At 34.2% G+C, this 23,657-nt stretch overlaps 2 protein-coding genes and 1 pseudogene across 2 annotated transcripts; 1 reads left to right on the top strand and 2 right to left on the bottom strand.

The window, feature by feature from the left end:
• Positions 1–10,411: 10,411 nt before the first annotated feature.
• LOC133676861 (large ribosomal subunit protein bL17c-like) lies at positions 10,412–11,485 on the bottom strand. The gene is made up of 2 exons (XM_062098640.1): positions 11,099–11,485; positions 10,412–10,952 (listed from the first exon to the last, which is right to left on the bottom strand). Exons 1-2 carry the CDS (start codon positions 11,370–11,372, stop codon positions 10,543–10,545), a joined length of 684 nt encoding a protein of 227 aa, XP_061954624.1. The 5' UTR covers positions 11,373–11,485; the 3' UTR covers positions 10,412–10,542.
• A 4,681-nt stretch (positions 11,486–16,166) lies between these two features.
• On the bottom strand, positions 16,167–16,939 carry LOC133677491 (NADH-ubiquinone oxidoreductase chain 5-like; annotated as a pseudogene).
• Positions 16,940–18,629: 1,690 nt separating this feature from the next.
• Positions 18,630–23,178, top strand: LOC133677255 (probable serine/threonine-protein kinase PBL8). Its single transcript, XM_062099169.1, has 6 exons — positions 18,630–19,118; positions 19,408–19,757; positions 19,880–20,015; positions 20,944–21,080; positions 21,194–21,317; positions 22,437–23,178. Exons 1-6 carry the CDS (start codon positions 18,992–18,994, stop codon positions 22,934–22,936), a joined length of 1,374 nt encoding a protein of 457 aa, XP_061955153.1. The 5' UTR covers positions 18,630–18,991; the 3' UTR covers positions 22,937–23,178.
• Positions 23,179–23,657: the final 479 nt, after the last annotated feature.

Genomic DNA, 23,657 nt, shown 5'->3' with positions numbered 1-23,657 from the left:
CATGGGAAAGTTTTTTAGGGGTGTTTTGGAAGCTTGTCCTTGTTGAAAAGAATATGTGTGTGGCTTTCATGATATTATCATCAATGCTGCAATTGAAAATCGACAAGAGGCGTAGTCAAATCATGACCCATCAAATATTGAGGATCTATCTCAGCTGATTTTGATTCCAATTCACATGCTCAAGGCTGAGAAGGCGCGGCCAAATCATAGCCATCAATGGAATGGAAGAAGAAAAAAAAGGAGTAAAAAACGCAATGAGGGAAAAACCAAGAGCGAGGGTGGTACTGTTCAACCAACAACAATTAATACAGTGCGAGCGCATTAGGGCCATGACGAGATACATATCAAATCAAAGTATCAAACTAAAAAGCATAATATTTGATATTCAGATGGCCTCCTGCTCTCAGAATATCAATCAGTTCATATATACTTTATTTGCAGCTCCTAGGTACTTACTGGTCAGGAATAGGAGCTGTCTCTGACTTTGATGGCCATCTAAAAAGCAAGGAAGAAAAAGGGTCCTTGGTGCAATGAAAATGGAGGAAAGAGGAGAAGACGCGCTGCTCATGGCCTATGCTTTGATGGTGATGGGCATCAAAGCGTAGGAGAGCGTCCATTATTATTAACAATAATAAACACGAGCTTTCGTTTTAGTGGGAAGGAAGGAGAACCATTGATTCCACCATTAATTATCTCCCAACCACCCCATGCCATAATTCCTACTTTGCTAATTAACTTAACCCTAATTAACCCTAGAAGTAAATACATGTTGACACGCATCCTTGCGGTGGCGACGTTCACCAACTTCTGATTATAAGAGCATGGCATAATTAATGCTTTCAACTATCAGCTGCGAAACAACATATATATATGATGGGATCTCGAGAGATCACAACATTCAGATTTATTTCCTTGTTGTTGAAGGACCAATCTGCCGTGAAATCCTTGATCATGGTCTTTTTTAATATCATCCATGCTCAAGGACCGCGTTAACTGTGACACCTGTAAGATGATTCTTTGACATCTACTTCCTTTCTTGATGCCCCCCGGCACCAATGGCTGCACTGCACATATAAAAAAAAAAAAGCATAAAAAAATCACACCGACGTCCCAACTAGCTAGCTAGTACGACTACTTTTTTTGCTGGCTGATCTCCTCAGTTTACCACCAACCAACTAACCCACAGAAATGAAGCTGATATTGATCTCTTGATTCCCATCCTATTCCAAAGTTGTGAGGAAATACAGGGACGACGCAATTCCAACAGCTGCAATAAAACAAGCAGAATGCACGATGAAGATTCTAAAAAAACCCTGAAAGATACGTGCTTTAGACTAGTCTTTTTCGAGGTCCTAGCGTACGTATACTTCTCCCTCGATCGGGTGCGGTGCAAATGGTGAGCTATATATAAACTCTGACAAGATTTTACACGGAGGGAGGACATATCCTTCCTCCTTTTCCATGCGCCTCGAGTTCCTAGCTACAACCGAATATATAATTATATCACAATCACAACCAGCATTCAAACCATGCCCCCCCATGAAACATACATACATGCATGCAGGGGTACATACATATATATATATCTTCCACACATACAGGGGTATATGTCGTCATTAATTTGACCAACAATTAATAGTTGCTGCTCAAGTCAATTGGGAAAATGAAGATTTCAAAATCTGGATGAAAGCTAGCTAGCTAGCATGCATGTTTGACACCTTGGAGAAGAAATTAGCAACATCATATCTTTAAAGCAAAATTAAAGAAGCATGGATTACGACAGCAGGATGGAAGTTTGGTGGGACACTGACCTGAAACACTATTTATTTATGCACCTTGTGTCATCATAAATAACGGAGATCATAACTTAAATAGTTAAGTTTTAACTTTAATTTATTTGAAATTTTAGTTAAGATTTATAAATTAGATCTTATTTGTTGTGTTTTTACTGGTTATTTTATCCAGCAGCTATAAGCTTAATTATTTTTTCTATTTAAGATTTTAATATATAATTATACCATATTTTTTTAAATATTAAACAATTTAGATTAATCAATAAAATATCATATTGTTTCTCATTTGAATTTTCTCTTCTTCCTAGTTTTTCTTTCCCTCCTCTCAATTATTGCACTGGCTTCCTTCCTTCTTTCTTTGCTTTTAGATTTTTTTTTTTTGGTTTTTTATGGCTCTGCATCAGCCTTGATATCATGGCACAAGCTTTTAATTATTCTTTCAATTAATCAATCTCTTAGTGATTGTGAAAAATTTTAAAATTCAACCCGCGCACTTTCTAAACCCTAGAAATTATATAGAATCATGATCAACAGTTAAAAAATATTAATCTTTTTATTTACATTAATCCATATCTGAAAAAAAAATCACATTCAGCTAAACACACTCTCATGTTTAATAATTTTCCCCCAAACCCTAGCCATCATCCATCCTCTCCGGCGCCAGCTATCCACCATAGTTTCTGCCACCCCACACCAGTGGATCAACCACGTCCAGCCGACCCACTTGCCCGCCTAAAATCTTTGGCCAAACACGCAATAACAAGAGTACCAGTAGAGAAAAAGAAGAGAGACATCAATTTGTCTTACAGAGAAATAAATGCAAGGGGGGGCTGATTTCTTGGATACTCACGTCTAGAAAGAGAGTCGACATTGATGGGATATGTTTTAAGCTTTTTTGTTCGTGATGCTAATAAGTGGGAGGCGAAACAAAAGCGGTGGAGCAATTTGTCTTGTGAAAATAATAATAATAATAATAATCAAAGAGGCATGTTCAACAACCAGACACCAGCAGGACACCAACCGCATCAATCTGCTGTGGCAGTTTCAATCTCTTCTTTATTTATTTCTTTTCTTTTCACTTTCTGTCCAATTCCACAACGTCTTTCTTCGTAACTTTTATTCGCAATTTTTCTGTCTTCTTTACGAAATAGTTAGAAAATAATAAATAAATAATAAGTGAAAGCAATAAAATGACATTATTGGGGACATCACGGTGATAGCTTCATAACATCAATGATAGCTCACATAATCCAAGTAGTCTATCCTTAATATTAAGTAATTTGGTTAGTAAATTACTTAAATTTTGATTTGTTGAAGTTTTTTTTTTTTTGGGACAATACACTTGTTATTCAACTTATAATTTATAGTATTCTTCCGTGGCTAAAAAACATTCTCATCTTGCATTATATTCTTTGCTCATTTTATATTTTGTCATTCATTTTTGTCATTAATTCTTTTTAATAACTATAGAGCTTATTGAAACTGTAAAAATTTATGAAATTTATTTGATTAATCACTTATATTCAAGGGTCTAACATTGCATGTTTAAAATCTTTCTAGTGTTTTTTGTTCGTGATTAATCTCTACATTTAAAAATAAAAAAATAAAATGGAATTAATTTTATTTTTGTATATGATCTCAATTTCGTTTTTAAATTCATGTTACATGTATTTGTGTCTTGATCATCTAGTATCCAAGTTTAAGTCTACATTTACCATGGACCCGATCCTCAATTATACTTATAAGGTCATTTGAGGGGAACTGCAAATTTAGATGATTAACATGTTTAAAAGAATTGAACCCCAAAAAAGTTTTTGAATAAGACACCCAAAGAACAATAAATATTACATGAATAACCATTATAGACAAGTTCATCATGATCGGTTTTACTATCATTTAGGTTACTCTAAACACGATGACCTTGATGAGCTAGTCATGAGTCTTAACAAAACAGAAGCCCCTATTTTTTATGATCATTATGACCCATGGATTTTTATATGTAGATTCGTGATATGAATCAATTTTTTAAGTGACATAACTTGTCTAATAATAGGAGAGTTAGATTTTCTAAGATGATATCCATCGGTGAAACTCAATTTTATTAGGGAGATGTTGGGGATTGTTTAGAGAAAAGAGGTGAACCTCTCATAACTAATTGAACCAAAATAAAACAAAAACTACAGGAGAAGTATTTACCTTAATCTTATAAGAATAAACTATTAGACCAATAAAACAATATAAGATAAGGGAACAAGTATGTCAATGAGTATATAACATAATTTGATGATTACCTAATGACATGTGCCATAAAATAAAATGAAGTCAAGATTTTACATAGATTTTATAAATCTTTGAAAGATGATTTTAGAAAAGAGGTTTGGACTCATAGTGCTTTCACTCTTAACCAAGCTTATACTATAGTGTAAGATTATGAGTTACTTATAAAGAGTAATGGATAAAATGTCAAGACCCTTATAGTATCCCTTTTAAATCTCAATTTAAAAATTATAATTCTACCAAAATTTCAGTAAAGTTTTCTCTATAACGAGAGATCTTAAGTTATCAACTTAAACCTGTTTCAAATCCATACACAAACTAAATCCTGAATCCATCTTTCTTGGATCATAAACCACATAAATCAATGTTTTCCAATCATTTATATCTATTCAAGCAACATCAAATAAGGCTATATAATGCAATAATTTCAATCCTTAAGAATTCAATATAAAATCCAGCATATATAGATATTAGAGAACATTTAGTTTAAGTAACTACAACAACAAAAGATAACCATTTATGTTTACATGCTAAAACAAAATAGTATTACAGTTCAAAATGCAAATATTATGCTTAGTTTATATGATCAAAAGATGTAGAGTGAATATACTTTTGGTGTGATTGTGATTATCCTAAAACAAAATGCAATATTTAATACATCATCTAGGAAATAATCAAGTGAGTAGATAAAAACATTTAAGAGTATAAATAAATTCCTTTTTATTTCATGTTCATTCTTATTTCCAATAATTACATCAATCATCATGGTATCATAAATCATTAAACGACTCAAGCCTACTAAGCAAGACTAATATCAATTCTAAATTGATATTTCTAATCATTATTTAAAACATGATTCAATTAGAACATGTTGATACCAATGATTATCATTGATATCATTAGTTTTCCATTCTGAAAACAACTAATTAAATTTAGTTCATGCCGATATCAATGACTATCATTGTATCATTAGTTTTTTATTTTCAGAAATGACCAATCAAGTTCAATTAATGCTGATATCAATGATTATTACTCTTCTATTTTCCAGGAACGACTAATCAAGTTTAGTTAATGCTGATATCAATGATTATCATTGATATCATTAGTCTCTCATTCTCCGAGAACGACTAATCAAATTCAGTTAATGCCGATATCAATGACTATCATTGATATTATTAGTCTCTCAATTCTGAAAATGACTAATCAAATTCAGGTAATGCTGACATCAATGACTCTCATTGATATCATTAGTCTTCCAATTCTGGGAACATCTAATTAAGTTCAGGTAATGTCAATATCAATGGTATCCCCTGCCAAGATAGGATAATTTCATTTTTAATAATTGTTTTTTGTTTTCCAAAATCTTTGAACCTTTACACAAAATTCCCTAAGTTACACCTTTCGATTAATTTCCATATATATATATATATATATATATATATATATATATATATATATATATATATATCCAATTTTCATTCTTTTTTTTTTTGTAATTCAATATCTACTGAAGATAATTTAACTTCAAATCACATTTCCATTTCACACACATTTTAAATAATTCTCCTCCCTCTCCTTTTATGGCCTGATATGATCGAAATATACAATAAAAGGAACCATGAGTTCCTTTTCATTTTCCTTTAATTTTCCGTATTAATTTGTTATCGTTAGGTACTAGAACAACCTGTAATACAATTTATATGTCAATTTGAAAACTATTCTCCCCCTCCCATCATAACTACTTGACTGAACCTATGGCTAATAAAGGAGGCAAGATTTTTCTTCATTTTGCCTCAAATTGATACTTTACCCATTGTTTATTTACTTTAATAAACACGTTTCAAGCATTAAACTGGTTATTAAAACAATCAATTCCTCTAATTTAATTTTTTCATAATGCTAAACAATACATAATCCAATAAAATACATGCTAAAACTTTAAATTAAGCTTTGATTAAGGTTCCTCACCTCTTAACCACAATTTCTTAGGAAGAAAATGGCAAGAAACAAGTTTTTCCCTTCCCTTCTCTCTCCCTTCCTTTTCTTCTCCAAACCGTTTCCTTTGAAGCAACCATTTTCATAGTTTTTGCTTCACTTTCCTAGCTAAATCTCCTTCTAACCCATTTTTTTATCTTTTATTTCAAGTGTTTGCTTGAGATATTTAAAGAAAAATTGAAGAAATTTGGCAAAAACATTCCCCCTCTTTCTTTTCCCTAATGGTCAGTAACTTTTGACTTCTTTAAAAAGTCAATAATGTATTTATATCACTTATATACCAGAACTTACAACTATGCCCTTTTCTTTTAAATTCAAATGTTTTTCCTTTAACTAGTTATTCCGTTGCATCAATGTTCTTAAAAATAAATTGCATTACTCTATTTCTAAAATAATTATCACTACCATATTTATTATATTATCACTTATTTAATTTTTATCTTAACTGAGATTTACAATTATTGTGTGCAAGTGTATGAACTCCATATTAGGACCTTTAGTAACCTAGATGAAGAGAATATGCAAGAAAATGAGCTTAACACTATTAATCCAAATAGGTCTGAAAAAGAGGTTAATAAAGAATATAATAATTTTTGTTTAGTGGTATAGGAAGAAGTTTTAGAAAACTATAATGGAATTGCCTAAAAAGGTAAATATGGTGTTAGACAAGTCTCATGATATTAGTCCTCTTAAACTACCTGATTCTCCACGCTTCATGCTTGATGTCCAATACATCATAGGTTTAGAGCAACATACTGTGCGCTCTGATCCCTTACCCTTGACACTTAATGAAGAAAACGAAGATAATCCTAATTTACTAGGTTATGTTTAAATTATATCTATTAAGACTTTAAATAGTGTTTGTTTCACTTCACATCCTAAATCATATAGTGTTCATAATTACAAACCTAGAAAGCTTAAAGATTTTCTTTCTATGTCTCCTCTCTTTAAAATATATGATTCAACTGAGTCTTTTACATGTAGAATTTATAATTTGCATGTTGAGATCATAAAATAAATTCAAATAATAAACAATACAAATTTCAAGCTGATATATATAAGTATCATGTACTTAATGTTAAAGATTATTTTGTGATGTAGATTAGCCATGAACAATGTCCTTTAAAAACCAATCATAAATTTCAAGTGAATAGTCTTAGACCATTCAAAATGTTGCAAATGATTGAATCAAATAATTGTCATTAAACTACTATTAAACTTTGATATTAACTCTAATTTTGACACAAAGAACTTCATTAAATATAAAATACAACTTATCTCTAATACTCATTTTGAAACCCTTATCTTATTATTCTTATCTTGGAAAAAAAAACATATTAATGTTACTTTGAATACACAAGTTTTTACTAAGAATGATGAACTTTAATGAATCCCAATATATGAGCTAGACGACCAGATTCAGACTATACTTTAATTATCAAAGTGACATTACAATAGCTTGATCGTAATCTTAGGGAGCATTATTGGAGTCGCCTTGAACTACAATCAACGGAGTCGAGTTTCTCAAATCCTAGAAAGTTGATGGGAACATCAGACCTAAGACACTTTTTATACATTCGTGTGATCATAGACGACAAAAGATAGTCCAAACCGTTGAGAAATTAAGCTTTAACTTATGTTTTGGTTTAATTTATTTGAACTTTTAGTTGAAGCTTTATTTGTTAGGCTTAATTTAATTATTTTTTGATATTTTATTTAGTGAACTATAAGCTCAATTATTTGTATTAGTTAGAGTTTATTATTTATATTATTTTTTTTCCTTTGATGAATTGATAAAATAACATACTATTTCTTATCTGAATTCTCTTGTTGCCAGCTTTTTTTTCTCTACTTTTAATTCTTTGCTTACTTCTTTCTTTCTTTGCTTTTAGTTTTCATTAGTGTTTTTTTTATTTTTCCGCATCAAAGTTTCCCATACCATATCACCATGCAATAAGGCATTCACTAGCAACATGACAAACCAAAGACTGTCCTGTTGGCATCGGGGGATAGAGAAACCATGGGGAATCCGATATCTAAGAAATCATATGATTAACCAAATTAATTAAAAAAAAATACAACTGAACAAGTAAAAGAATAGAAAGCTAAGTACCAGATGTAAAGACATTCTGAGACCAAATGTCTAAAGCATAAGAAAAGTGCGCCAAAAAGCTTGGATGGAGGAGTTTTCACGGTTCAGACATCAAAAGAATCTTTACATTGCACATCATTAAGCTACACTCCAAGTTCCTAACGGTTTGGATTTCGCTAAACCTTTGTTGACATTTTGTTTTTAATCTCTTCTACTCTTAATGAAAGCCTATAGTCATATCATTTCTTTCTTTTCCTTTTCACTTCATGCTAAGTAAAGCTCATCTAAGGCAATGGTTTGTACATGATAAACAGTCATGCAGATTGACACGCATCACTCACAGGTTTTAAAATGTTTACCACGTATGGAAGATGAAAAGTGCTAAGCAATGTTTGCTAGGAGTTAATAGCAAGCAAGAATTGCAAGTTAAGTAACGACAGGCAAACCAGGTGCACAACCTAGGCATATATTTTGGGACGCAGGTGTAGAAAGCCTTGGAACCGAGCATATGATTCAAATGACCACAGGTCAAATGAAGAACTAAGAATGTAGGAGACGACGAGTAAAATGATAACGACTGAAAAATTCTAAAAGATGCACCCTTTAAGAAGTTTTAAAGTAGTACATGTTGAGATCGGTGATAGAGGAAACTAGCTGACAAAATCAGGTTCTTCATTAGAAAAAAAAAAGAAAAGAACATCAAATTAACAAATACAGAGGATCCCTTGAGTATAATCCAGTTGGTGCGGAATTACATGGGATAGTTACAGAAGTATTTAAGCACCTGCTGACATGAGATAAAAAAAAATAGAGTATGAACTTAAAATTACACTTATATGGAAATGCCTAAGGAGGAGAGTGGTGCAAAAAGGTGGTGCCGAATGGAAAAAAGAAGATAAAAGGGCACTGACAAAATAAGAAATTCATAGTTATGAAAAAATTCAGAAACACAGAAGAGCCTAAAATCAATAATGATTCAAGCGACCACAGGTGGAGAAATGGTGCAGGACCAGGTGGAGAAAGACTTCAAACACAAAAAATGATTCTAATATTCACTGGCCAAATGAAGAACTAAGAATGTCAGGATAGATGAGTAAAATGATAATAATAGACAAATTCCAGAAAAGCATCATTTTAGAAGTTTTAAGGAAGCACAAGCTGAGGGCAGTGATAGACAAAATTAGTTGGGACAGTAAGATCCTTCCTTTTTTTTTTTTTTGGGGGGGGAGGGGGGAATTCAAAGCAAAGGGTCCTTTGAGTACAATTTGATGGTATATAGGATAATAACAAAAGTCTGTATAGGCAGGCAGGTACATGATCAAGAAATAGAATGTGAAATTACACTTGTATGAAAATGCTGAAGGAGGAGAGTGGTGCAAAAAGATGGTTAATAAGAGGAAAAGAAAATCAAAGGACTGTCAAAATTAGAGACCAGTAGTGATGTGAAAATGCAGAATATAACCATAGAAGACCCCAAAATGAATAATAACTGTGCAACAATAAATATTACAGTGGCTCAATTTGTGAAGTTGAATCGAATAGCAAGTTCCACTGTAGAGAACAATTGCCAGAGAATGAAGACAAGGAAATCTGACAAAAGCTCAAATTCAGAGAATTTAAAGCTAAGATGTTCATGAAAATCCAAGTAAAAGGAAAGGTAGAAGCAGTGATGTAAAAAAGGTAAGTGGAAGGGAATTTGTTGCCAGTCTGCAGAGTTTAAAGTCGATTAGCAGGATGGGGTGCTACATTTCTCTACAGAAGCTGCACTACAAATTAATATACTCCAAAGTTAGGTTTATGACATTGATTTCTTACTTTTCCTAGTTTGTTTTCATCTTGAAGTCTATTAATAATTTAATAAGGGTGAAGATCAAACTGTCCATGCTTTTAACATGCTACTTTCTAAAAAATTCATCTCAAAACCAGACCAGGTTCTTGTGTATGGATTGATACTATCATTACACATATAGTAAGGAAACCAAAGGATCAAGAGACAGGACCGTCATCCAAAGCACAAGACATTGTCTCCACTCAAGGAAGAGAAAAAAAGGGATAGAAACGTGTAACGTATACATCCTGCAATTTGAGAATATATGGATTTGAGTCATGATAGGTTCTTTTGAACATGTTGCTGCGGTAGTATTCAGACCAATCAGTATAACATATCCAAAAGGCAAAATGCAAGTTTAAGCTAAAATAAGTCAGCAACATCGACTCAATACCTATAGAACATGTCCCAAATTAAGTAAACAGCTAAATCATAATGCACCATTTTCATTGCACACAGCTCTATCTCAAAAATGGTAAATATGAATACAAGCATATGGTTCAGCAAACAGTAATATCAAAATAGAATGCAAGAATAAGCTGAGTAAAAGAAAACACCTAGACAAGTTCAATATAGGCCATGGGCGCGTTATCCCCTCGTCTCGGTAAAGTTCTAATAATTCTGGTATATCCACCATTTCGTTCCCCGTATCTGTCGGGGACCTCAGCAAATAAGGCATGGACAATCTGCTTTTCATAGATGAAGCCGAGAGCCTGTCTCCTTTTGTGGAGAGAACCATCCTTAGCCAAAGTGATCATCTTGTCAACATGCTTCCTCATGGCACTGGCACGTGCTCTGGTGGTCTTGATGCGACCATGCTTAAGGAGCTGGGTGGTGAGGCCTCTGAGAAGTGCTCGACGCTGGTCTGGTGGGCGATTGAGCTTGGGAACCCGCTTGCCATGCCTCATGGCAAAAAAGCGAGAACCATTATCAACGTCAGGGAAGACATGCCCACAGGTGACATTGTCTGTAAGTAGAACACACAACAGTCAGAATGGTAATCTGAAACGGCATAACCTTATGGCAACAAAATTTCCCTAAATCCTAAATTGTAATCAAACAGGTAGTAGTAGCATTACAAATAGGTAATTGAAAGAATAGTAGAGAAATTACCGGAGAAACCAAGGGAGAGAAGAGGGTTAAGAACGGTGAAAGAACGAGTAAGGACTGGTTGTTGCCGTTGTTGGCGGCGAGGCGAAGAGAAGCTGATGCTTTTGTGGAAGCATTGGCGACCAGATGATGATGGGAGTCGAATAGTGGCTGCGGCACTCGTTGAAGAAGAAGAATAAGGAGGAGAAGGAAGGGAAGACCTGAGAGAAGCCATGTTCCATCTATGACCGCTAGTGCTAGGAGAAGCGTCCACCGCCACCGCCACCGCCACTGCCATTGATAATGCCACTTCTTCTACTACCACTGTTTGGCTGGACTTGTCTCTTTGTCTCTCAAGGTTTTCAAGGAAGGAAGGATTGGATCAGATGAGAGAGCTGAGGGCGGATAAAATGAGAGGACAAGGATTTTACTCCCTCCAAATCTTTGGGCTGGGCTGGGATTTTCTTCTGTATTGCGTGATTTAGTACACTAGATTCCAGGAAAATAAAACATATTGAATTGCTTTTAAGAAAAAATATGTTTCAATGAATTTAATTTTTTTACCTTTTTACTTTAAATTCATAATTTTTTTATAATTTTCACATCATATGTTTACATCAAAAATATTTTTTTAAAAAAATAAAAAATTATTATTTTAAATCATTACCAAACTTTCAAATACATTTTTAATTTGTATTTAATTTCAAATGAGGCCGAAGGAGTTATAAAAATCTCTCTGATAGTATTGAATTGTTATTATCGGAGTTTTGGAGTTTTGGTGCGTGTAGCTTTGAAATCTTAAATTTTATTTTTTTTCTTTTTTATTTTTTATTTTTTGAATTTATAGGATCTCGTTTTAACCAATTGTTTAAAATATTTCTTTCTAATTGCGACTTTTAAAAAAATTACAAGTATCACCTGCCACATGTGTTTTGTCCATGCTGCTTCGCCTTCTTTACTGTCAAGTGCAGGATTTCAAATTCCAAGTGTCAACAGGCGATACATAAATCAAGGCATCTGGTCAAACAAATTCCATTTTCCAATCGTTTTGCTTTTGTATTACCAAAGCCCATTGGCATGGTCCTTATGTCGTTTTATGCACTCCTCGTGAAATTTGTTACTCCTCCTATTCTAGACTTTGTCCATCATTTTTAATCCAACAAATATGATCATTAGTCAAGTTTATCAGTATATTTTTATATATATTTATTAATAAATATTATATTAAAAATATAATAGCATAATTTTTTTTTAATTTTTAGGTTTGTTAGGCTGACACGCAGCACCACCAAACATATCTTAATAAAGACATGCTTGGTCTGGTGTTAAATAGACCCAACCCTAAATGAGATTAAATCTATCATAGCTTATCATGTTTTTATCTTTTAGTTTAATAAATTGAGTAGAATATAGCTAACAATGTAACTCAAAATATCACAAAGATAAAAAGTTATACTTTAGCTCTCTTTTCTCCACAAAAAAACAAAATGCATGACCTATAAATACACCATAAGACCTTCAGAACAAATGTTCACAATTTTTATTCTTCACTGTATATATATATATATATATATATATATATATATATATATATATATAGAGCATCTCTCTATAATATTATTGTATTTTCTTTATCTAAAAAGATACTTATTTAAACATCAGAGAGTCCCATAGTCATAAGTCAACTGGGTCTACCAAGCACCAAATACAAGTTATTAATCACCTTGGTTAGGGAGAATGGATGAGATTGCTAGAACCAATTGATTAACTAACTATCTAACCCTAGAGCCTTGTTCCTAGACTATTTTGATTTTTAGGAGTGGTGTTGTCTATGAGAAGACTAATAAAAAAACCATCGGTTTCTTTATAAAACTTGCTTTTAGCATTTCCAGGGCATTTCATGGCGCACAACCAATTCCCTCATGGGTTTGGACGCAGCCTAACTTGTTGCCGCAAACACTCTTACCCAACAAGAGCTTCAACACTTATCAATCATGTGCAACTCCTCACTCATAGCGTGTTAGCAACTTGGGGGCAAAATCAAATTTTGTCACCTTTAACAAGTCTTAACACCCTTAACAACACACAATATCTTAGCGTCATGACCACTACTGCACAATAAGCTCGTAAAACGATTACACTATCCAGGGGAGACCAGTAAGAATGATATTCGTGGAAGTCTCTCAAGGGATCATTGTCACACCCATGCACAGAGTAAATACTCTGCATGTACTTTTCTAGTTACTATAGGACGAACATCGATCATTGTAATTGTCATTCTATGCCAAACTTTCTAGGCTTCCAATAACCCAACAAACAAAAAACTAAAAAATAGTCTATGCATAAGCATACCCATGAGAATGTCTATAGCCCCTGTCAGTGAAGAGTTTATTCTTTGTTTAAACACATATTAAGCACTCGACTCCCTAAATACTATATTTCCATGAAAACGAGTTTGGACAACTATGATGGCTTGGTCAACCCAAGAAAGTATGTACAAAATATACATAGTAGCTTGGATTTGATCATCCAATACCGTGACTAAATGTGTAAGAAACTCCCTGCAACCTTTAGAGGATCTATGCATGTTTGGTACAACAACTTGAAACCAAACTCTATTGAAGGATTTAATGACTTATGAGCCAAGCTAATGGCACGTTTTAGCACCAATATACCCGTAAAAAAAACTCCACAAAGTTTTTTAGTGTTGCCTAATAAGAGGGAGAGTATACACAGGTATATTTAAGGAGATTCAATGAGGAGATATTCAAAGTGGAAGAATTGATTGAGTCAATGGCCTTAAAAGCCTTGATAAAAGGAGTAAGGGAACATGTCTTCTATATAAAACTTTATGCCTTACCAGATAGAAGCTTGTTCAAAATGAAGCAATTAATGAAAAATCACATATGAGTTGAAGAGGCCAGTTTGCTACGACATGAACCTCTTTATTTTTACAAGGAAAACCAGTGTAACTGACCTTTCAAGTGAAGTAATCAAGGTATTCTAAGCAAACATCTTCGCGTCACCTCCAAGACATGTTTCCTTTTAAGAACCTCCTTCATACTTATCACTCAGATCACCTCATGATGTATAATCCTTGATAAAAATATAACTTTCTTGAATATGAATGACTTATTCAAAATAACTTTTTTATTTTCTTCAAGTGATGGCTAAAGGCTCCTCAACACTTATCCCAGGAATGTGCAATTCTCTTAGAAAAAGAATGGATGTAGTCTTCCTAATGCTATATGCACCACTTTCAAAGGATGAATATAGTCTCCCTAGTGCTATGTATCATTCTTCAAGGGATAAACATAATCTTTCTAGTGTTATATGCACCACTTTTCGAGGGATGAGCGTGATCTCACCAGTGTATTATGTACTACTCTCCAAGTAATAGACGTAATCTTCTCAGTGCTATATACACCAATCTTCAAGGGATGAACTTGGTTTTCCTAGTAAAAATAAAAACATCATTTAATCACCGCTCTTCAATAAAGGGGTTCTCATGCCTCGCAAAAAGAAGAAGATCATGATGACTATTTTTTAGTATAGGGTTTTTAAGCTCATGACAATGCTGGGAAAGCTACAGGCTTTCACTCTCCAAATAACCTATAATCACTTAGAAATTTCTAAGTATAGGCTCACCCTTATTGGGTTCCACATGGCCATTTAAGAATTTATATAAATGATGGGCATGAAACCCTCGATCTCTTAGAATTATGTACCACTCTTCAAGTGATGGATGTAATCTTCTCAGTGTTATATGCATCAATTTTCGAGGGATGAACTTGGTTTTTCTAGTACAAATAAAAATATCATTTAATCACCACTCTTCAGTAAGGGGCTTTCATGCCTCGCAAAAAAAAAAAAAGATCATGATGACCATTTTTTAGTAGAGGGTTTTTAAGCTCATGACAATGCTGGGAAAGCTACAGGCTCTCACTCTCTAAATAACCTATAATCACTTAGAAATTTCCAAGTATAGGTTCACCCCTATTGGGTTCCACATGGCCACTTAAGAATTTATATAGATGATGGGCATGGAACCCTCAATCTCTTAGAATTTTTCTAAGTATAAATTTTTGGTCTTTTATGTCTGAAAGAATTTTTTCCAGTCCAGATGCATATTTCCAAGCTTAACCCTTTTTATCCGAGCAAAACTCACCACTCTACCCGAATTAGGGGATTAATTAAAATCCTTGTATATTATATCACAAAAAATAAAGGGCTACTAATGAACCAAAATTTTATTAGTATATCTTTACTAATAAATCACAAATAAAAAAAAATACAAGTATAATTTTTCCTAATTTTTTAGGTGTGTTGGGCTGGCACGAGCCAACACTAAACATGTTCCAGTGGAGGCATGCTGGGCTTGGTGCTAGATAGACCCAACTCCGATTGCGCTCGATAATGTGTCAAGCCAAGCCCCAAGAGGGCTTAAATCTATCATGGTCTGTCATGTATCTATCTTTTAGTTGGATAAAATGAATGGAATACAACTCATAATACAATTCAAAATATCACAAAGATAAAGTTACACTCTAGCACATTTTCTCCACAAAAAGACAAAACTCATTGACTATAAATATATCATGAGACCTTCAAAAAAAGGTTCATAATCTTCATTCTCTATCGTGTGTGTGTATATATATATATATATTTTTAGAGTATCTCTCTAGAATATTATTATATTTTTTTTCTTTAAAAAGATAATCCCCACCTCCACCAAAGGAGATCTTTTGCAGGTATTAGCCACAAGCCAGTTTGCCTTACCAAACACCAAGTACAAGCTACCAATCACTTTGGCTATGAAGAATAGATGAAATTGTTAGGACCAATTGATTAACCAACTATCCAACCTAGGAGCCTTGATCCTAAACTATTTGAATTTTTGAGACTTCATCAGATGGAAACTCTAGGAATGGAGAGCCATTTTTTAATCCTTACAAAGTAACTAACATAACTAGGAAATGAAATTAAAATAACAGAAAAGCTAAAACACTTGGTAAATTTATTGTGTACATAAACTCAATTTACCTATTCATTGTTACAATGTAATTATCGTTTTATTCTTCCAAACAAAAAATCAATGGCTTTGGTGTTCCAAACCTGCACTCAGGAATAGTAATGCTTTGAAAAACATGTGATTCATTAAGTGAAAGACGCTAACCGAATAGTTAGAGATGCCGCAAGAAAAGATCATATAGCCTAATTGACTGTAAGTTGAATAAACTATGGCCCTCTTTAGATCGTTCTGTAATATTCCAGTGGTTGCCGCAAGGAATGATGTCATAGCTCTTGCAAAAGTAATAACAATCAAAGCCGTAGGTGAGTATTCAAATAAAGGGGAGCACTTTGCTATCATGAAAACACCAGCCGTTACCATAGCAGCTGCATGAATCGAAGCGGATACTGGAGTGGGACCCTCCACAGCATCGGGTGACTAAGTATGCAATCCTATCTGTGCAGATTTCCCAACAGCACCAATAAGAAGTAAAATACAAATAAGAGTTATGGCATTCAATCTCATATTGCAAGAAATCCAAGAATTTCTAGGGGCACTAGCACAAGTAAAAATGGTTGAAAAGTCTACTGTTTGAAAGAGAGTAAAATGACCCGAAATCCAAGGAGCTAATCCAAAATCACCTATTCGATTGACAAGCATAGCTTTTATAGCTGCTTTATCTGCCTGAAGTCGTGTAAACTAGAAATGAATTAACAAATATGAAGCAAGACCTACTCCCTCCCATCCTAGGAATAATTGAAGAGAGTCATCTCCAGTCACCAACATTGGCATAAAAAAGTAAGAATGGATAAATAACACATAAATCTAGTCTTTTTCAATGGGCTATTAGCCATTATGTAATTAACCAGAAAAAACTTTAACTTTTTGCTTTTTTAAACACAATTAGATTACTAAAAAGCCTTTAAAAGTTTAAAAACAATGAATTGTCATCTAGGGGTATTTTTTTCTTTTCATCATGGTTAGAATAGTTAAATGATGCAAAAAGCATTCAAAATAAAAAAAAAGATTGTCATGTAGAAGCTATTTTGTCTTTTCAAAGTAGACTTGTTGTTATATTTATATTGACTTGGGAACAATTTAGTCTTTTAATAAATATAATTATTAATAAAAAAAGTGACGAGTGGATGTAAAGCAAGCATCAATATGTTAGATGACCCGTTGCCTTCTAGCGATGCATAAAGGCTTCCGACGATAAATGATGAGCTTCCTTAATTTGGTTAAATTTGTCTTGACACCTCCTCCCTCCCACGACGGCACATGTGTCATTATCATATTTGGTTTGGCATTGATGAACTTTTCCTTTTCTTTTTCTCTCCACCTCGGTTTCTGCGCTTGGTATTTCAAAAATTCAAACCAGCCTTTCAATATATTTTTTCCTTCAATTTTGATCCCTTTTCTCTTTATTACTATTTTTATTTTATTTTATTTTAAATGAGTTATAAAATTATTATTTTTTAATTTCATCATCTTTTAATTTTTTACTCTTAGATTTGATCCATATTCTTTTGATTGCTATTTATTTTGTTTTGTTTTTCTATCATTTTCTTAATTAAATTTACCTTCATCATTTAACCTTATTTTATTTTTATATCATATTTGGTCCTTATTCTTTATTTGCTAATTGTTTTACTTCGGTATTTTTTTACATTTAATTATTTTTTTGGCTTCATCCTTTAGTGATGAATTTTTTTTTTTAATTTCATTCTTCAACATTTGATTATTTAAAGGATTGAGCTTCATGGTTTTTTCAAATAGGATGCTTCCGGTCTAATAACCCGAGTCATGAGTTTGAACGTAGGTTGATATTTTTTTTCTTATTTCATCATTTGATACTGTTTTTTAAAGATATGGGCTTTGTGTTTTTTTTATCGGGTTATCCTAATATCATGATGTGGACTGTATTTTGACAGGTTAATCCAGATTTGCTCGATTTTTACCACAAGGTACACATGTTTGTCATTATAACTTGAGTTGATTTAGGCTGAATATTTTTGTCCAATTTCATTCTTCCATGTTTAATTATTTGTGAATTTAGCATTATTGTTTTTCTCGTTTTGAAAAAAAAAGTTTTTTTTCCAGTTATTTTGATTATTTTTTTATTTGATAAATTTGTTACCATTGTTATCTATCTTGTTTTATTATCTAATTAAAATAAAAATATTTTATTTGACTAAGCGTTGTGAACAACAATGATCACATATTTTTGTTTCTTCTTAAACGGCACTAAAATATATTTGTAAGAAAAAAATACGCGGCCCCAAAGCGCAGCACACATCTACTAGTCTTATAAATGGTTGCGGTTACAAAGAAGATAAGCTTTGCTATGAAAAGGACCAAAGCCGTTTTTAGACAAAGCAAGCAAAGCCCTTGAGGTAATTTGGAGTAATAATAGTAGAAAAGTAGTTATGAAAGCGAAGTGTAGTTGAAAGAAGAAGCATCAATAGGAGGAGGGTTCGTGTCTAACTGACTCTCACTGACTGAGTGGTCCTACACACCTTCGCAATCGCAAATAGGGGCCGGAGAAGATTCACAGATCCTCTCTCCACCCACTGTCTGATATCTATCATCCATACAAAAAGAGAGAGACAATCCTTTTTCCCTTTTCTTGGGATAGCTATTTCTTTTTCTAACAAGTTTTACTCCTTATTTTAGTAACCTGTGTTAGTAGGAGGGTATAGAGTATTGCCCAGTCTCAGCATGTAATATTGTAATGTAATCTTAATTATTAATTAACAACTACTGCTATAAATCATGGGTTGCTTCGATATTTCAAATTTTCCTTTTTTTATATAATAAAAACACTGGTAACAGTGTGAGAGAGAGAGGGAGAGAGAGAAAAAAAAAGTGTCAAGGAAGGCTGTGGGGGAAAAAAAAAGTAGCCAAGAATGAAACAAGTAAGCCGCTGCATTATCAGGACAGCCATTCTACCAGTATCTGCTGCTGCTTCTGCTCCTGCCATACCCCTTCTACTAATAAGTCTTCAAAGTCACTGTCACAACATTTCTAGTACAGGTAATCAAGATGGGCAACTGCGGCACTAGAGAAGAATCTGCTGTTGTCTCCACTGCTCAAGGTTATTAAATTTCCCGTTTTAGTTTCAGCCCCAGATCTATCCCTTCCCCCATTTCTCTCTTTAGTATTCTACATTTTGCTTTCTGGGTATTTAAGGTTTCGTTAATAAAGCTCGAAATTTTGGAGATTTTCCATCGAAATCTTTTATAGTTTGAATCTTTATTCTCTTATAAAAAGAAAGTTTGAATCTTTATTATTTATACGAGTGTGAAATTTGGTGGGCGTGCAGTTCAACAACAGCTTCACATACTGTCATCATCAACATCAATTAAAAACGGCCAGTCAGACAAGAAGCATACTAGGTCAATTTCAGATCTGAGTGATCCTACTTCAACTCCACGCAACTTTGAAGACTCAAGAAAGAATGCCCTTCTTTATACCCATGTTATAGCCTTCACTTTGTATGAACTCGAGACTATTACCAAGAGCTTTCGCTCTGATTACATTCTTGGGGAAGGAGGGTTTGGAACGGTTTATAAAGGCTACATTGATGAGAATGTCAGGGTTGGCCTCAAATCTATTCCAGTTGCTGTCAAGGTTCTAAATAGAGAGGGTCTTCAAGGCCACCGTGAATGGCTTGTATGTCTCTGCTTAATGTGCATTGACCTTGCCCAACCCAACCTCTTTTTACTTCATCTCACTTTCATGTCTTTCCTGCTTATTGAACAGTGCTTGTTTCTTTTTTTTGTTGTGTTTACTAGACGGAAGTGAACTTTCTGGGGCAGCTAAGGCATCCTAATTTGGTGAAGTTGATTGGGTATTGTTGCGAGGATGATCACAGGTTGCTTGTTTATGAGTTTATGTTCCGAGGAAGCCTTGAGAATCATCTATTTCGAAGTATGCATTTTTTTGCCTTTTGTTCCTCTTCAATTATTGTGTTTCTTGTTACCAATTACTGTCTTTAATGCTACTTATTGCTCCGTCTTGACTAAAAAGGGTATTGCTACTGCTGTAAATGACAATATGGTATGATTGACTTTTGCTGCGATCATCAACGATTATTTTTTTTCTGCTAAAAGATGCTTTCTTTGCCTTCTCTTCTTTCTTTTGATGTTTTACAGAAATTAATTGCAAGCATAATTTCTGCTGCCATAGCACCTGCATTCGAGATCATGGCTGCTTTTGTAATGAAAAATTTACTCATAGTTCTGGCACCTTTGATGTGTTCCAATTCAAGAATGATAAGCATCGGTCCCGTGGTTGTCTGTGAAATACATGAGTTGTTTGTTCTATTCATCGATTGACAACAGTTATTTGAAATGGCGTCAAACATAAATTTACTACTTTGAGGATATGCTGCTACATCCTTAGCTTTCCAATTAGGTTCATTAACTAGATTTATTGTTGTATGGGAGGTTCTCTCATTGAAGAGTTCTGAATCTGATGTGTTATAAAACTTTCTTGTGTTTTGATTTGTTTAGGGAAGGTGATGTAAATTGTTTCAGAAATTATATCGGTTTAGATTTTCAATTCCTTGGGTGGTGTTTCTCCTTTGGGATAAGATACAAGACTCTTCAAAAATTATATACCGTAAGGATGAATAGATTGTACTATACTGTGATTGATGAAACTACATAGATGATCTATCATTTTGTATAATCTTTAATTTAGCAATTTTATAATGATTTATTGTGATTATTAGTGCCAAATGGATTGTACTTGTTAGTTCTAGTGAGATCATATACACGACCTTGCTTAGCATTAGAATCTGTAACCTCAATGTTTTGTTAACTTGAGTTGCTATGAACTTTTCCGGGGAATCCAGAAGCAACAGTTCCATTATCTTGGGCCACAAGAATGATGATTGCTCTTGGAGCTGCTAAAGGGCTTGCTTTTCTTCACAATGCAGAAAGGCCAGTTATATACCGGGACTTCAAAACTTCCAATATATTACTGGACTCTGTAAGTGAGGTTTCTTATATGTCATTTATCTGAGATTTCTTGTTTGGTTTTCTTGATACAGGACGGTCCCTCCTTGTTACCTGTGCTAATACTCGTTACCAATGCATTCACAGGATTATACAGCCAAGCTCTCTGATTTTGGTCTTGCAAAAGCTGGACCCCAAGGCGATGAGACTCATGTATCAACTCGAGTGATGGGTACTTATGGTTATGCTGCTCCTGAATATGTAATGACTGGTACGAACCTCTACAATCTCTAAAATTCTTGAGGTTCAGCGTTATTTATTCTAAGGTTTGGTAAGGTTATAACTTGTTTGGAATTGTAGTTGCGGTTCAAAGTGCTTTTTACTTAGAAATGCATCAAAATGATGTTTTTTTATTTTTTTAAAATCATTTTTGAAACAGCACATCAAAACGATCTGAAAACAAAAAAAAAACTAATTTTTAGCCAAAAAAAAATTGAATTTTTTAAAAACGCTGGTTGGGTTTAAATACATTTATTCAGAGAAAGCTTAAACTAGGAATTGATCAAGCAGTGTTTCTGTATGTATGGAGAAAAATCAGTTCTAAGGGTTGCCTGGCAACGACTAGTTAATTAAGGAATTGGGTGGCAATGTTGGGTAATCTGATGTAAGCATCATTGAGAAATATGTGGTTTCTCACTTGGATCTCATAAGGTTATGATGTAGATTTTCATTTCAGCTGAATAAAAGAAATGGAAAAATAAGGGTGGCATATCAAACATCTGACAATTTAAAATGCTTGAAGTTTGATGATGCTAATATATGCCTGGCAATGCGAAATTATTTACGAGCATTCAAAATCCCTATTCAATGATGCAAAAATGATCCAAGTACTTGCAATGTTAGTCTTGTAATAATAAACAATATAAAAGGAAACCTGTATGACCACGTGTTCAAACCTGTATTGAATGGACGAGAGAATCTGGCAGGTCGACAGCCAGAGTAAATTATTTATATCGACAGAAGCTAGAGTGAACATGTCATATTCTTTTGTTATTGATTTCAAGGGGAAAATGCTCAACATAGGCAACCACAGTTCTTTCCCAGAATCAATGAAGTGTGGAATCTTTGGAGCAGTTGTAATTCCCAATCTTCTGCTGAAGTAACTTGCTTACTGACAACCACCTCCTTTCTCTGCCATTTTTTGATTTTGAAGTCACTTTTCACACGATCCACATTTTAAATTTGTTGTTTATGGTTTTTGGTATGATAATCAATGATTGCTGTGCATGCATGTACCTAATTTCATGGACACTGCTGGGGTGCCAAATTGCCTTTGTGTAAAAGCATGTATCGGCGCTTGCTTTTCTTAAAAAGTTTATATGGCATGCAGGCCACCTGACTGCAAGAAGCGACGTATACAGTTTTGGAGTAGTTCTTCTGGAACTGTTGACAGGAAGGAAGTCAGTTGACAAGACCAGACCCAGCAAGGAGCAGAGCTTGGTGGATTGGGCCCGTCCAAAATTGAATGACAAGAGAAAGTTGCTGCAAATAATTGACCCAAGACTGGAGAATCAGTACTCTGTAAGGGCAGCACAGAAAGCCTGCAGCCTGGCATACTACTGTCTGAGCCAGAATCCAAAGGCAAGGCCCCTGATGAGTGATGTAGTTGAAACTTTGGAACCTCTACAATGTAGCAATGATGGCGCCAATGGAGTTTCATCATCGTCACTGACCCCAACCCTAACAGGTAGTGCCAGTGCTTTTGCAATGAGCGGGGTCCCTGATTACCGGATGCGGAGATTCACCAACAATGTTGTTCCTGGTTCTAGTTGTCGTTCTCCTAATCCAAATTGTTCTCCTGGTGGCCCTGCAGCGTGCAGGGTCAGATGAGCGATATCACCTTCTATGTATTTGGTGTGCCTTTCCGTCCCCGTCCATCTTTCTAAATGACAACTTCTGATTGTTAAGTCGTGAGTGAATTTGCTGCTGTTTGTACTTGGTGTACATTCTATCATCTTGACCCCCAGCCAGCTGTTAGTTGCTGCTCGCTAACTTGCTCGTATCAATTTTCTAGCAAAGTTTGCTCAGCAATGAGAATTGCCAAATGAAAGCAGTTTTTCTTATTTAGGAGATATCTAGCTTTGCGTTATGTTTTACCTGTGTGTTGAGGAAGGCATGTTAGAGGAAATATCCTCGAGTTCATGCACATTTAATTAAGAGTCCCTTCATACCAAACTGTAACTTGATTAATAATTTCATGATTTTCCCTCTCGGATTGTTTGGATTTGGATGCGTCAACAGTTAACGGATGCTGAGGAGAACCAATGAGCATTCTCACTTGAGCTGGTAGGCGGACTGATAATATGAATTAATTAGCCTCACAGTCAAGGCATTATTCCGTTCATGCATTTGCATAGTTTTAAATGGCCCCCCAAAGGGCCTGATTAATTTGAAAATATTGTGCCTATCACAACTCTCTAGTCTCTAGCTAGCCCCTCCTTGGATGGTTTCATATCTGGGGCCAGGCATCACTGTCAGTGTTGAGTTGAAAGCTTTCTGTGAGGAGGCTAGATGATTCTCAGAAATGGCCCGTGCCAGCAACTTTACATCT

This window comes from Populus nigra, chromosome 17 (assembly GCF_951802175.1).
Source record: "Populus nigra chromosome 17, ddPopNigr1.1, whole genome shotgun sequence".
NCBI lineage: Eukaryota > Viridiplantae > Streptophyta > Magnoliopsida > Malpighiales > Salicaceae > Populus > Populus nigra.
The sequence above is the reverse complement of the archived record's forward strand: the minus strand, read 5'-3'. Positions and strand labels throughout refer to the sequence as shown.

Bases quoted from the DNA above. Each gene is read 5' to 3' on its own strand.
- LOC133676861 (XM_062098640.1), bottom strand. From the start codon at position 11,372: ATGGCAGTGGCGGTGGCGGTGGCGGTGGACGCTTCTCCTAGCACTAGC. The intron at 10,953-11,098 runs GTAATTTCTCTA...TTCTACTTACAG, and splicing joins TCTCTCCCTTGGTTTCTCCG to ACAATGTCACCTGTGGGCAT.
- LOC133677255 (XM_062099169.1), top strand. From the start codon at position 18,992: ATGAAACAAGTAAGCCGCTGCATTATCAGGACAGCCATTCTACCAGTA. The intron at 21,081-21,193 runs GTAAGTGAGGTT...ATGCATTCACAG, and splicing joins CCAATATATTACTGGACTCT to GATTATACAGCCAAGCTCTC. The intron at 21,318-22,436 runs GTACGAACCTCT...TATGGCATGCAG, and splicing joins TCCTGAATATGTAATGACTG to GCCACCTGACTGCAAGAAGC.